Source organism: Pipistrellus hanaki (assembly GCF_964339955.1).
Source record: "Pipistrellus hanaki genome assembly, chromosome: 16".
Classification (NCBI taxonomy): domain Eukaryota; kingdom Metazoa; phylum Chordata; class Mammalia; order Chiroptera; family Vespertilionidae; genus Pipistrellus; species Pipistrellus hanaki.
In genome coordinates, this window is record NC_140518.1 from 44,284,071 (window position 1) to 44,297,525 (window position 13,455).

A 13,455-nucleotide genomic window follows, 5' to 3' on the forward strand; every position below is an offset into this window, starting at 1 on the left:
CACACACACACACACACACACACACACACACGTCGGGAGCCCGCCCACGAAACAACTGGATGGGACTTGCGTCCCGACCTCTGGGCTAGGACAGCGAGTGCGGAAATGCGCCGGGTGCCGAAGTGCACCCACCACTCGGTGGGGTCTGTCCCCTTCCAGCGCCGGCTTATGCCAGCATCCTCCTTCCCTCCGCTCCTGTCACCCGTCCCTGGCTCCGCCCTCCCTACTCTGCAGCCAATAGAAACCCCCGGCCACTTCCCTCCGCCCCAAACCCTTTCCACACCCCCGCTTCCCGGGAGCTGGTTGGCTGCTGGAGCCTCTGCCAAGCCGCTGTATTTGCATGGCGGCGCTGGCTTCTGGTAGGCGGAGCGGCCTGTCACTCCCGCTGGCCGGGCCCGCCCACCCCACCTCGGTCTCTACTCTTCCTGCGCAGTTCTCCTCCGCAGCCTCCCTCTGCGAGGAAGTGCCGGGCTGCTCTCAGCAGCGGTTCGCGGGGCGGCGGGGAGGGAGGCAGCCCCGGGCCGCGGCCGTACGCACCGTCCGAGCGGCCAGGACGCGGGAGCGCGGCGCCCTCCTGCCCCGGAGCGGGCCGTCGCGCCGTGAGAGCGGTCCCCAGCCCGGCAGCTGCCCGCCACCCCGACTTTCGATCCAGTTGCGGCTCCTCCCGGGCAACATGTCAAGAGCCGCGGCCGCTACAGCTGCTGCCGCCACCTGGGGAAGCGCAGCGGGAGCAGCGGCGGCGGTGGCCCGGGGCGCACGGGGGCAATAAAGCCCCCCCACCGGGCGTCCGGAGGGCCGAGGACCCCTCTCCGCGCTCGCGGCTCCGGCGGGACCGGTGCCATGTGCTGAGCCATGCCCCTCGCCGCGCCCGCGGGCCGCGCATGGGGCAGCGCCTGAGCGGCAGCCGGCCCTGCCTCCATGCCCCCAGCTGGCTCCTGCCCCAGCCGCAGGCGCCCCCGCCGCCGGTGAGGAGGAGGCTCGCGCTGCTCTTCGCCATGCTGTGCGTCTGGCTCTACATGTTCCTGTACTCGTGCGCCGGCTCCTGCGCCGCCGCGCCGGGGCTGCTGCTGCTGGGCTCGGGCTCGGGGTCCCGCGCCGTCCACGACCCACCCGCCCCGGCCCCGGGATCCGACCAACGGGCTCTCTCGAAGCTGTTCTTCCAAACCGTCCCGACCACCCCGCTGGCGGCGGCCCCGGAGAGGGCCGAGGGCGCCACGAGCCCAGAGGAGCAGAGCCCCGAGGCGCCGGACTCCCCCAGCCCCATCTCCAGCTTCCTGAGCGGGTCCGGGAGCAAGCAGCTGCCGCAGGCCATCATCATCGGCGTGAAGAAGGGCGGCACGCGGGCGCTGCTGGAGTTCCTGCGCGTGCACCCCGACGTGCGCGCCGTGGGCGCCGAGCCCCACTTCTTCGACCGCAGCTACGACAAGGGCCTCGCCTGGTACCGGTGAGTTTCCCCGGCAGGGCCGGGGCCAGAGGCGTCCGCTGCTGCCCAGAACGGGGGAGGAGGAGGGAGACGTGGCTTGGGCTGGGGAAGTGACAGGGGTACAGTCTCGAACCCCCGAACTCCCGGGGGCGGAGAGGGGCAGAGAACGAATGCGTGGTGCCGGCCCGCCGCGGGGAGAACCTCACCCCTGCGCGGCACCGAGTGTTTCGGGAGACGGGGGTGTGGGGTGGGGGGTGGGGGTACTTTCCACAACCCAGAGAAACTTCTCGAGCAGCTCCGGCAGCTCCGTGGCCCAGGGTGCCCTAGGAATGAATGATCAGGAGAGCTCTCCGCAGAGAAGGGCGCTCCGGGAGGCATGCAGCCCTCTAACGGCGGCCGCGCCTCGGAGGAGTCCGTGCTGTGTGGCCCGGGTTTGACTCTGGAGCTCGGACCAACTTCTAAGGGCTCCGGCTCCCCTCCTGGGGGTGTGGGTGGGAGGGACGGCGCCCCGCTCGGGCCGCCGGGAAGCTGGTCACGGTTTCGTTACCGTCCTCCTCCCTGCGGGAACCCGCACCCGAAGAGGGTCAGACTGGCTTCTCTGGAGAGCCGCTCCGGCTGGGAGGGCACGCTGGGCGGGCGGCCCGCGCCTCCACCTGGTGGCCAGGCGAGCGGCGGGCGCTGCGGGCGGACGGTGGGCGGCGGATGGTAGAGGGTGGAGGGTGGACGGTGAACCGTGTACGGCGGGTGGTGGAGGGTGGAACGGTGGACGGTGGATGGATGGCGGATGGTGGAACGGTGCTGGTCCCTGTCGGGCAAAGGCGCGCACTGCAGGCCGGAGCGAGCGCCGCGCGTCTGGCGAGGCATCCGGGCGACCCCGGCACGGCCGCCGGTTTCCGCCTTCCCTCCCGGCTGGGGTGCAGGTCTCCACCGGCCCTTTACACGTCGGAGTGCGAAGAATATTGGGGGCCCTTGGATAAGAAATGTGGGTTTCCGAAAACTCGGTTCTTGAGTCGGTTGTGGGTCCGGTTCCAAAGGGACGGACGGGTAACCAGGACCTCCGCCAACGCCTCCCGCCGCTGCCTGTTTTGTGGTGAGCGGTTCGTTTTTGGGATGAGCGGTTGGGTCGGTCCAGCTTCCGGTGAGACGCGGGACAGCTGAGGGTCTGGAATCCCACCTTCCCTCGGAAACTTCGTCGCCAGCTCTCTTCTCCCCACCTCTCCCCCAACCCGTCCCGGGCAGGACTCTGCCTTCTCCCCGGCAGCCCTCCAGGCCCGGAGCCTTCTGGAGGCTCGGGACTCAGAAAACCAACCCGGAGAGGCAACCGGACTTCCCTCCCGGCCCCCAGCCCCCTTTGGGCCCCTGGAGAGGACGGGAGATAAAAGGGGTCTGACTCAGGGGATTAAAGCCGCTATTCCCAGCCCCCCCCCCCCTTTTTTTGTCCTTGATGTGTTCATTGTCCGCAGTTGTCTCAGTTCTGTCCCGAGAGTTAGCCAGCCCTGGCAGTCCCCCTTCCCACCGTCCAGGTCCCGACACCGGCTGCTCCGAAGGACGCCCCGGCTCCCGTCTGGCTCTGGCCGGCCGCTAAGTCGGGCCGGGCCCGGTGCTCCCCTGGGGTGTGTGTGTGTGTGTGTGTGTGTGTGTGTGTGTGTGTGTGTCTGTGCTGTTTTCCGCGGAGCCCAGAGGCGGGTGCGCGGGGCAGGCAGGTGCCGACTGGCACGTGGGGCCGCTCAGGCTGTTCGCTATTGTCATCGATCCTATTGTTGTTCTTCCACCGCCGCCCCGCTCCCGGTGCGGACCCGCCCGGCGGCAGGGGGCACCGCAGGAGGCCGGGGGTCCGGGGTGTTGAGATCAGACGCCGGGCCGGGCCGGGCCGGGTCGGGAGTACTGGCAGGAACTCGCTGGATCGCCCACGTCACCGGCTTTGAAGCACCTGGCAGCCGGTGGAAATCCCCGCCGGAGGATCCACGCGGTCTCCTGGGCTCCTGCCCTCCACCTGCTCCGCTCCTTTGATTGATCCAAACCGCGGAGTCAATTGATCCAAGTCGCCCCGGAAACCCGGGCGCAGCCGGAGCGGGACGGTGCCCCCGGGCCGCGCAGTGAGTGAGGCCGCCGGGCGCGGGGGCCGCGAGGGCTGGGGCCGGGGCCCCCCGAGGCGGGGGGTTCCTCAGCGCCCCCCTTCCCGGACCCCCCCCCCCCAACATCTACCTAATCAGAGGAGCCAGGCTGTGCGGTGCAGGAGCCCCGAGGCCCGCGGCTGCGCCCCCGGGACCGCGCGGCGGAGGAGCACGCGGGGAGCGCGCAGGGCCCCTCTGGCTCCGCGCTCCTGGCGGCGCCAGCACACGCCAGCCGGCCGCTGGGCTAGCGGATATCTTTAAGGAAAAAGAAAGAAAAAAGAAATATTTTAAATGCTTTAATGGACATATTTTAGTTAATGAAGAATTTTCGGGATGTCTGGGCAAATGTGTAGAGGCACAGTTCTTTTGGAAGCGGCCGTTTTAGTTTTCTGTGACTGCCCCGGAGGGGACGTCTGGCCCCGAGGCTGGTGGTGAGAGCCGGTGCCAGGGGAACCCTGCGCCCTCCCAGCGGGGCAGGCGGTGCTCTCCGAGGTGTGTGTCCTGTCTGCCCGCGGTGCGTGCAGGCGGGCGGCAGATCGGAGAGGAGCACAAATAATAATTAACCGGAGAGAGTTGCAGTCAGACACGTGGTTCAAAGGAGGCCTCGCAGCCGCAGCCAGAAAATAGGAGAGAGGGGAAACATTTTGAAAGCAGGTAGGCATTTTGAAGGCATGATAGATAAAAACTATGGGCCTGGATGGTTGAACCCGGCTATGGGCATTATCATTCGCTGGAGAAGCAGATCTCGGCTCTGTCTGTGCCAAGACCTCAATGGGTTTAATGGATTGGTACCCAGTCCTTCTGGTGGCCTAACGGGCCCCCTGGGCCCGGGCGGATTTGTAGTGACGTCTCCGCAATTGACTGCAGTTCCTTCCCTCAGCCAGAACTGTTGTGGGATTGACGGCTGTGGGATGGAGGCGACCTTGGTCACAGCGACGTGGAGCTGACCTCGCTGCCACCAGCCAGGGAGCAGCAGCTTTCTGCCGCTGCCCTACCTGCTTAAAAGTCAAACGCGCCCTTCCTGAGTATTTGTCTTAGTCTGGGATAAGACTCTTGTGGGTTTGCTTTCCCAGCTTATTCACCAGCTCTCTTCCTCCATCAGGCCTCTCAAACTGGGCATGTGCCGGTGAGCGCCGCCCGGGGTGACACACCAGGCCTCCAGCTCCTGTGGCAGGCTGTGTGTGGTTGAGCGCTCTGGGCTGTGAGCCTCCCAGTTGCCAGGGTGGAGAAAGCACACACCTGTACATCTAGGCTCTGAATATTGACTTTGTCTATTTTTGATTTGTTAATGATAGCAGGTTGGGAATTAAGTTAGCCAAATAGTGTGATTATTAATTTTTACCTAGAAATATGCCATAAACTTTCCAGAGCAGAAACCCATTCCCCATCTTGACTCTTCTTTTCATTTTGGTTGCACAAAATAACCTGACACTAATAATATGGCCACATTAAAAAATTATGTGTGTGTGTGTGTGTGTGTGTGTGTGTTTATAATGCTGGTAGGTAACATTCCTGAATGTTTTCCCAATGTGCCCGGTACTGTTCCAAATTTTACAGAATTAGCAAATATATTCCTTAGTACAATCCATGAGGTAGGTGCTTTCAGAGATGAAAAAACACAGGCACAGAGAAGTTAAGCAACTTTCCCAAGTTGTCCCAGCTAGTTAATGCAAACTACTAACCTGGGCAGTCCTGCTCCAGGTCACTCTGCCATGCCCTCTCACTTAAGTGACCAAAAACATGATGGCGGTGATATATGATGCTTTCAAAACTGGGTTTGCTTTAAAGGAGCGTGAGTTTTCCAATGTACTCTGCGACTTCAGTGTGCATTGCTCACTTTGTCAGTCACTTTAAAAAAATATCAGCTTCAGAACTGGCTCAAAGTGGGTTTATGACTAGAATGAGGATAATTACATCACCATGGCAGTCTCTTTTCTCTGCCAGCACTGGACAGTTAGAGTCAAAGGAGTCATTAAAATGACAAAAATATCCCTCAAGTGTAAAGGCTGAGAAAACAACGCAGGTCCCTGCGGAGAATAGATTTATTCTCTTGCATTTGCCCCCTTGTAAGGCTGGGAGGTGTGGAGGACATGGGGTTAAGAGAGATGCTCTAAAACTTCTGGGAGTGAATTTATTCATTTAAAAGAAATACAGCGCCACGAGTCAAGACAAAACTTATATTTAACTGGAAGACAATTGTAGCCAAACTTTGAGTAGAGTTCTTGAGACTTAGATTTTGAAACCCAGTAACTCCAGAAAATCTCCCTCCTGAAAGCTAGTGGATGAAAGGAGCAAGTTTTCCTACATTTTAAATCTAATAATGAATGCTGAGAAATATAATTTCTCCCCTATTTGCCTAGTCTGTTTCTAAGGACAACGTGGTGGCAAAGACTGTTTTCCTCTTCATGAAGGGATATTTGAGATAAGATCTGATTGGGGATAATCCTTTTTGAAGTAATTGTACTTTCAGTCCTGGCGCTTAAACCAAGTATGTAACTCACTTCAGGCTCCTGGGTGAAGATCAGAATTCTACATTTATATGCAACAATTTGAAATATGAACCATCATGTTACAAAGCTGTCAAGATTTATTAGCAAGACGGTGTAGCATGTGTTGAACTCTGTTTTTAATTAGGCACCTAAATTAGACCATAAAATGGTTGATTAATCTTTTACAAGTTGAGGGGAAAATATAACATAAATTAACCTAATCATAAGTGTTTTCCCAGATGCTCTCAGTTAATAAAATAGTCAGTATTTAATAGCAACCTATTTGTTTTAAATAAATAAAATGCTGAAATGTGTGAATTTAAATTACACGTATTATTTTTCCAAATGATATGTTACTATTGAACAGGTCTCTAAAAATTAGGTTATGCCCATGTCTTAAAAACTATTTATTAAAAGAGAGTGCTACAATTTGACTAAACTGACAAGGGTCCATTTGCCTTTTTAATGGAGCCTGATTATTGAAAATTTACAATTTAATATAGACTAATATTTATAAAAGTCATTTCCAGCTAAAGTTTTGTTATTTGAAATTGTAAAGTGACCTGTCAAAACTTCTGTTTTTCTAGTTCGGTGCTTTATTTTTGTTTGAAGAAAAAACTTGGAGCTATTTTGAAAAATCATTATGTCCCAAAACCTCATTTGAAATTTGTATGCCGATTTATCTTTCTGTTTAAAACACGTGGGACATAAGGTTTTCTGATTTCATAAGAATCACTCAAACTATTTAGAATTAAAAGTGCACCAGGAATTTTAAAGGAAACCCATCCGTCAGTTATTGCTAGGAATCAGGGAAGTGGCATTTATTTCAAGCTCAGAGCCGAAATGCTACTGGATTAGACCGCTTGTCTGCCATGCCCTGTCAGTAGTTTCTGAATACTTTCCGTTCTCACTAGATGAACATGGAAATGAAGTTGACTGACAGAGCACAAAATGTCCACTTTGCAGGCAGAGCGTAATGAACATAGCTGCTGCTGTGAATAGAGTTAGTTTCCAAATAGGGTGCTATCTCTCTCATTTAACAGTCTGTGGTTTCAGACAGTAAGGGACACTTCATCCCCGGCTGTTGGGCTGGCCAGGAATCCCAGCAAAATGAATTCCCCAGCTATATGGCACGTTTTCAAGGGTAATGAATACAAGCTGCTGCCTACCTCAAGTGAAAACATTTCCCATGATGGGAAAGAAATGGGATCCTGATATCTTCAAAAACTACTTGTAAGTAGAGCATGAAACTTTAAAAAAATATTTTAAACATTACCTGCCAGAACTCCCATGTTCTTCTGAAACAGTACCAAAACCTAACAACAAATTAAACACATGTTAGTGTTTCTTGAATTTTCTTTCTGATGTTAGATTTGGGTAAAGTTCAGGAAGTGAGGAGCAATTACTAGCTTAATAATATGATAATAAATAATTTTCATGGCAGTCAAGAGGCTCAGAGTTAAAATACTGCCCAATGCTAATAGACCCCTCATTCATTTTCTTTGTAGAGATACGAGTGCAGGTAATTTTCTATAAGTCATACTGTAGTTTAAATTCTTCCTTGAAATTCCCACGTCTGTGCCTTCAAATATTAAAAATAGCCTAAGTTACTGGGTCATTAAAACGTTTACTTCAGTGTGCCATGGATAGAACATGTTTAAATAGTCAAGCCATACTGACAAGATTTGTTTGCCTCCTGAAGAAAGCTACTTTTAAAAATTATTTGTGCGGGTCTGTGCAGAGAGTTGATGAAAGAGTTCTCGCCAGGGAGGAATTAATATTTCTTACAGTCGTTATAAAATTATGTATATGATTCACCATGACTGTAAGTTGCCCAATTAGTTACAGAACAGATACAATATTTTTCTCCTAAATACAGCAAATGTGTTAAGTCTCCGGTTTAACATCAAATTGATTGCATTTAAACCGACGCCAGACTATTCCATGAGCACTTTCAAACGCTTTTGGCCAGCATGTGAATTACTGCATGTGCATTCCCCAAGCAGCAGATCTGGGGCCAGTGATGCAGAATTCCTGTTTCCTCCCCATCCTGGCCCCCCTGGCTGAGAAACCAGAAATGCCAAAAGGCTCTTCTGGGCCACACGAGGCTGGGGAAACAAATGGGGAGTGATAAGACACGGGAAGGGAGCCGGGGAAGCAGCATTCTGTGCACGGGTCTCTCCAATGAATGGGCAGCGTGGCCCCGGAATGGCCCGGCGCGGCCACGTGTCCGCGGCTTCCCGGCTGCCGGAGGGACGTTTGCGTCCGCCGATCCCGAGGTGGCCGAACCCGCGGCGGAGAAAATGGCTCCGTCTGCACGGCCGGGTCGCGGGGACGGCGGCATCTGGTGGCGGCTGCGCCGGGGGGACAGATGGTCGCGCGGCCGGGCGCCGGGGGCGGGGCTGGGGACCTGGCCCGGGGTTGCCCTGCGTCCCCGGGTCGCCAGCCGCGGCCACGTGACCAGCCCGAGCCACGCTCCGGCCTCACCTGTTGGGCTGGGTAGCAGTCCCCCCGCCCCCCCTGCGCTCCCTGTGGGCGGGGCCCGAGGGTCGTGCCTGCACCGATTGGTCGTAGGGGCTGCCGGGAGACCAATGGCGTCCCGCCTGCGCTTTAGCCCCGCCCCTGCTTGAGCGGACTTCCCCGCTGCATGGCCTCTAGTTCTGGGAGCTGAGTTGGCCCTGAACTGCCCTCGCCTTCCGAACAGAGCTTATCCCCTGATCTATTGTGCTTCCTTCCTTCCTGCGTTCCTTTCCTCTCGGCCTCTTCCAAACCGTCCTGCACAGATGCCCCTCCTTGTGGAGGGGAGGTGCCTCTGGTCCGAAGTTTGCTTCCGTTGGGCTGAGCAGAGAGGACTCAGGTTCCCTTCGGATTCTGGAATCTCCGCTGCACTGAGGCTCAGTGGCCATCTCTCCTCCCAGCACGTCTAGTGTGCATCCATAGAACCCCTCGGGCACACACTCCCCTTTCCTCAGCCCTGGGCCCACAGTCTGGAGCTGGCCTTTTGGACAATGTGAAAGCCCCTTCTGCTTCCTCCGCCTGCAGGGTGGGCCGGAAGCGCTCTCTTGATACTGACCAGCTCACCTTCTCTAGTCCTGTCCAGGAGGAAGGACAGCCTGAAAAAGGCCCCCAGTGAGGAGCGGAGTTACGGCTGGCACTGGGAGTTGATTCTGTTGTGGATTTGCATGAGCTAGGCTTGCTTTCTGGAAGGTTTGCAGAGGTGCAGGAGGGGGCCTGTGCTAAAGGGCAGGAAGCTCACACAGGACGGCCTCCATGGCTGCAGGAGCTGTTGAGACAACGCAGGATTCGGTCCACACATCCATTAAAGCAGCTTCCCCCAGGAGAGTACACACTGAGCCTACAATTAGAGAACAGCAATTCCCCGTCAGAGCACTCCTGGTGCCTCCCTATCCGAAAGGACGCCTTCCCCCTTCTGTCTGTCTGGCTGCAAACTCATCCTCCCTCAGCCAGCCATTCCTCTGATGTGTGCTGTTCATTGGGTCCCTGGTGCCCTCCTGTCTGATTGTTTCAGAGTCTCCAGGCACTTAGCATATGCAAGTGCTGCCAGTTAACACAGATGCACACAAAAGTAAACATCCTGTTCCCAGCCAAGAGCTTTGTACAGAAGACCCAAGCAAGTGAGTGGGTGTGTGGGGGAGGGGAGAGTATGGTAGAGAAGATCATCATCCTTGTCATTGACCTGAAATACTTAATGGAGGAAGCGAAAGGTGACCATTTGAAGTCTGTTTTCTGTCGTCAGTGAATAATATATTCTCACAAACCCTGCTGACCTACGTTTTCACTTATCTAACAAAGATTTATAATAGTACTTACTTTAAAATATATAGACTTTGTTTTTTTAGAGTAATTTCAAGTTCACAGCAAAACTGAGCGGAAAGACAGAACTCCCATATACGCGCTGCCTCACATAAGCACAGCCTCCCCGACTATCAACCTGCAGGATCAGAGAGGGATATTGGTTACTATCGATAAACTGACGGTGACATGTCATCCTCATCTAAAATCCATAGCTTACTTTAGGGTTCACTCTTGACGCTGCACATGTCACTGCTTTTGACAAATGTATGATGGCAGGTACTCATCATTATAGTCTCATACAGAACAGTTTCATGTTCTAAGCATGACCTGTTTGAGCACTTTCACCATGTGCTATACCGGGCAGCACTTGCGGTGGTAGGGAAGTACAAGACGTGAACTTGTCCTTCAGGGGCCTGCTAGTCCGTGAACTAAAATCTACTGGCTCAAAGAGGTCTCCAAGCAATGAAAGCACTAGTTAAAAAAATCATTAGTCCCTCCGATTCACTAATAAATCCAATGAAGGAGAAGAGGAAGCATGTGATAAGATGATGCAATAGTACAAATAAGAAATGTGACTTTGTATTTACTTTTCCAGGAGCTTCTAAAAAGAGCTAAGGTGGTAAGGAGAGGAGAGAGCATAGCAGTCACTCTGTGACGCAGGGGCTGTGTGCAGGCCAGTGGCTGGCGCTCAGGGCATCTCAGCAGTGGTCCTTTCTCTGTGATTTTCCTCCCTTTGCAGAGGAGCAAAGGGAAGCCCTCAGAGGTTGCCTAGGGCAGTGGTCGGCAAACTGTTGACTAATGAGTTTGCCAACCACTGCTAAACTAAAGGTTACCGTGTAGTTGGAAGCTGTGAGGATCAGGCAATTATGGCATATGGTGTACAAAGAGGTGAAAGGTAGTATATGACAGAGGTCAGCAAACTTGCGAGCCACAGTTTGCCAACCACTAGCCTACGGTCATCAGCTATAGCCATGGATGGCTCAGCCTCTTGAAGCTCTTACATCCCGAGGGCCCTTCTAACTCCACAACTCAATTTAAAAGTGTGCCTAAGATCATGTATTTTCTCTCTTTTTTCTCCTTTCCTTTAGTTCTCCACACTCAGTCCTCAGCTCCCTCTGTGGCTATGACATCTGCATTGATGACGCAGCCTTCATGAGTGTCATCCATGCACTAACCTGTCACTGTGGCGTCATCCCTATGGCCCCTGCTTCAATGACCAAGTCTGTACATTTGATGCCCCTGGGTGACCACAGCCTCTTTCCACTTCCTCACTTGCCAGCGCATCTCTTCTCTCTCACCCGTTCCTTGAAGCTGTCTACCATGCCCACACCCTCCCCACCATGCCCACACCCTCCCCACCATGCCCACACCCTCCCCACCATGCCCACACCCTCCCCACAATGCCCACACCCTCCCCACCATGCCCACACCCTCCCCAGCATGCCCACACCACCCAGAGCTCAGGATCACACTGAGACGCTCAGCACTCACCCCAGCGGCTCATGGCTTCCGTAGCTGACACCCAGACACCCTTGTCCCACCCTGTGGACACATCCCATTTTGCACCAGTTGTGTAGAAGGTCTTGTCGTGGAGTACACCTGGCCCATCCAAATCCCGTCTCTGCCCAAGAACTTGGGCCTCACTCTGCAACTTAGCCCATGCCAGACCCCACGATGCACACTGGCCCTTCTGGGTGGCATCCCGCGCCTTCAAGCACTGTCCATAGGACGCCCTCCACACAGGGTGAAACTCCAGCAAGATCCGACATTTGTCAGAAGGCCACTCTCTTGACCACTTCTCAGTGTGGCCTTATTTCTACTTTTCCCACGACTTTCCTCCATCGTTTCTAAAAAGCATTGTGTTCTCTCTTTCCTGTATTATTCAAAGAAAATCCAAGACATCACATTTTACTTAAAAATCTGGCATGTGGGTTTTTTAGTCGCATTTGTATGCACACAGCTGTAAAAAGTGTACAACTCAGAAGCGTGCAGCCTGGTGAATTTCAAAAAGCAAGCACACCCGTGTAGGAGCCATTCAAGAACCTCAAGGCCACCATCATATTCCCTTCCTGTCGCTGTCCCTCTTCCAAGGATAGTCACTGTCCTACCTTTTACCACCATGGGTTAGTGATGACTGCTTGGACTTATTGCAAAGGAAATCCTGGAGTGAATATTTGTATGTTTTTAAAAATATGTAAATTCATCAGGAATATCAACAGATTCAGAGATGTCACAGCAAGCAGCTTTTCTGCTGCTTTTATGAAGGCAGCAGCTGGCGGCACCTTAAGAGCAGCAGCAGTGACTGGGAAGGGGGCGTGTCCTCTTCTGTTTGCTGGAGTCCCCACCGCTCCTTATTGCTCACCCCCTTGTTACTTGGCTATTCCCAGGTCTGGGTCAATGCAAAACAGTGTGGGAGTTAAATTTTGGTCTCCCCCCCCACCCCCCCACCCCAACACACACACACTCTTTTTTTAGGTATGCACTGTTTCAGGATTGAATTTCCACTTATCGTGGACGTTATTGTTAGATTTCGGAATGAAGTTTTTTGTCTGTTTGTTTTTTCCTACTTGACTAAGTTTTTACTTTACAGCTCTGTAGCCATCCTGGGAGAGGCTGCGTAGAGGTGGGCTAATTGGATGCCAGTTAAAATTAGAATCACCATCTTAAAATCATTTTCAGTGACATGCTTCTCCTGCTTTTAATTTATTTTTAATTTTTTTTATTGGTTAAGGTGTTACATATGTGTCCTTATTCCCTCATCATTCCCATTCCCCCCCCCCCCCACTTAAATTTTATTTTTGTTTGTGTTTTTTAACCGGCTCTTCTCCTATGTAGCCCCCAAATGGGGCCAGCCTTTGGCTATGGGTGCTCTGTGACTTTGGGCAAATCTCTCTATCTCTTTGGTGTCAATGACTACACACCCCGTGCCCTTTATCTTCCACCACAGTGTGTGGCACCCACGCTCGGCTGTGCTCCAGTGAGTTCATTGATAAGAGCCTTGGATGTTGGCATGATTCCTTGTGGTAGCTTTAAACTCCTCCTCTACCTCCTTGAAGACAGTCTGCAGGCAGACCACACTTTGAGAAGCACTGTCTCAAGTTTCTTCAGGGAACAAAATGTTCTAAAAAATGTATAAGTGATTTGTAAATATATATATATATATATAGTAGTCCCATGCTAGCATATTAAAGGCTCTTAGTATTACTATCGCTCAAAACAAAACACACAAAAACCTGTTTAATTTTGTTAAAGTTTCCTTGAGTACAGTCCCTTTCCATTCAGTGCCTGCGGGAACCGGAGGGGGCCAGCTGGGCCCGCAGCCACCAGGGCAGGTAATGGGGCAGGTCCCCAGGGCTTCCTGCCTGTGCTCCCTGTCCAGCCTTGGAGCAGGATTAGACTCCATGTTCTCCCTCCTGAGACATCCTCTCACATCATGTGTCCACACCCTGCACCCTGAACCCGGGGTGATTGTGCACAGGAGTAAAGGGGGGAAACCAGGGGTGCAGTAAATCAGGGGCCTGGGCAGCGGGTGCAAGCCCTGGCCAGCCTGCTGCGGGCCTCTGGTGGCTCCCACGTGCTGCCCTGGCCAGGCCGGCTAATTGCAGGTTCTGCT

General features: G+C 53.7%; 1 protein-coding gene across 2 annotated transcripts in view; it reads left to right on the plus strand.

The window, feature by feature from the left end:
* Positions 1–395: 395 nt before the first annotated feature.
* The window catches only part of HS3ST3B1 (heparan sulfate-glucosamine 3-sulfotransferase 3B1), a 41,684-nt gene continuing 28,624 nt past the window's right edge, over positions 396–13,455 (plus strand). Inside the window, exons 1-2 of one of the 2 annotated variants that reach the window (XM_084861445.1) lie at positions 396–1,444; positions 10,931–11,062. In XM_084861445.1, the coding sequence (XP_084717571.1) occupies positions 882–1,444; positions 10,931–11,062 (695 nt within the window). In that variant the 5' untranslated portion in view covers positions 396–881. The remainder of the gene's footprint in view (positions 1,445–10,930; positions 11,063–13,455) is intronic. The other variant, XM_084861446.1, reaches the window with a different exon arrangement.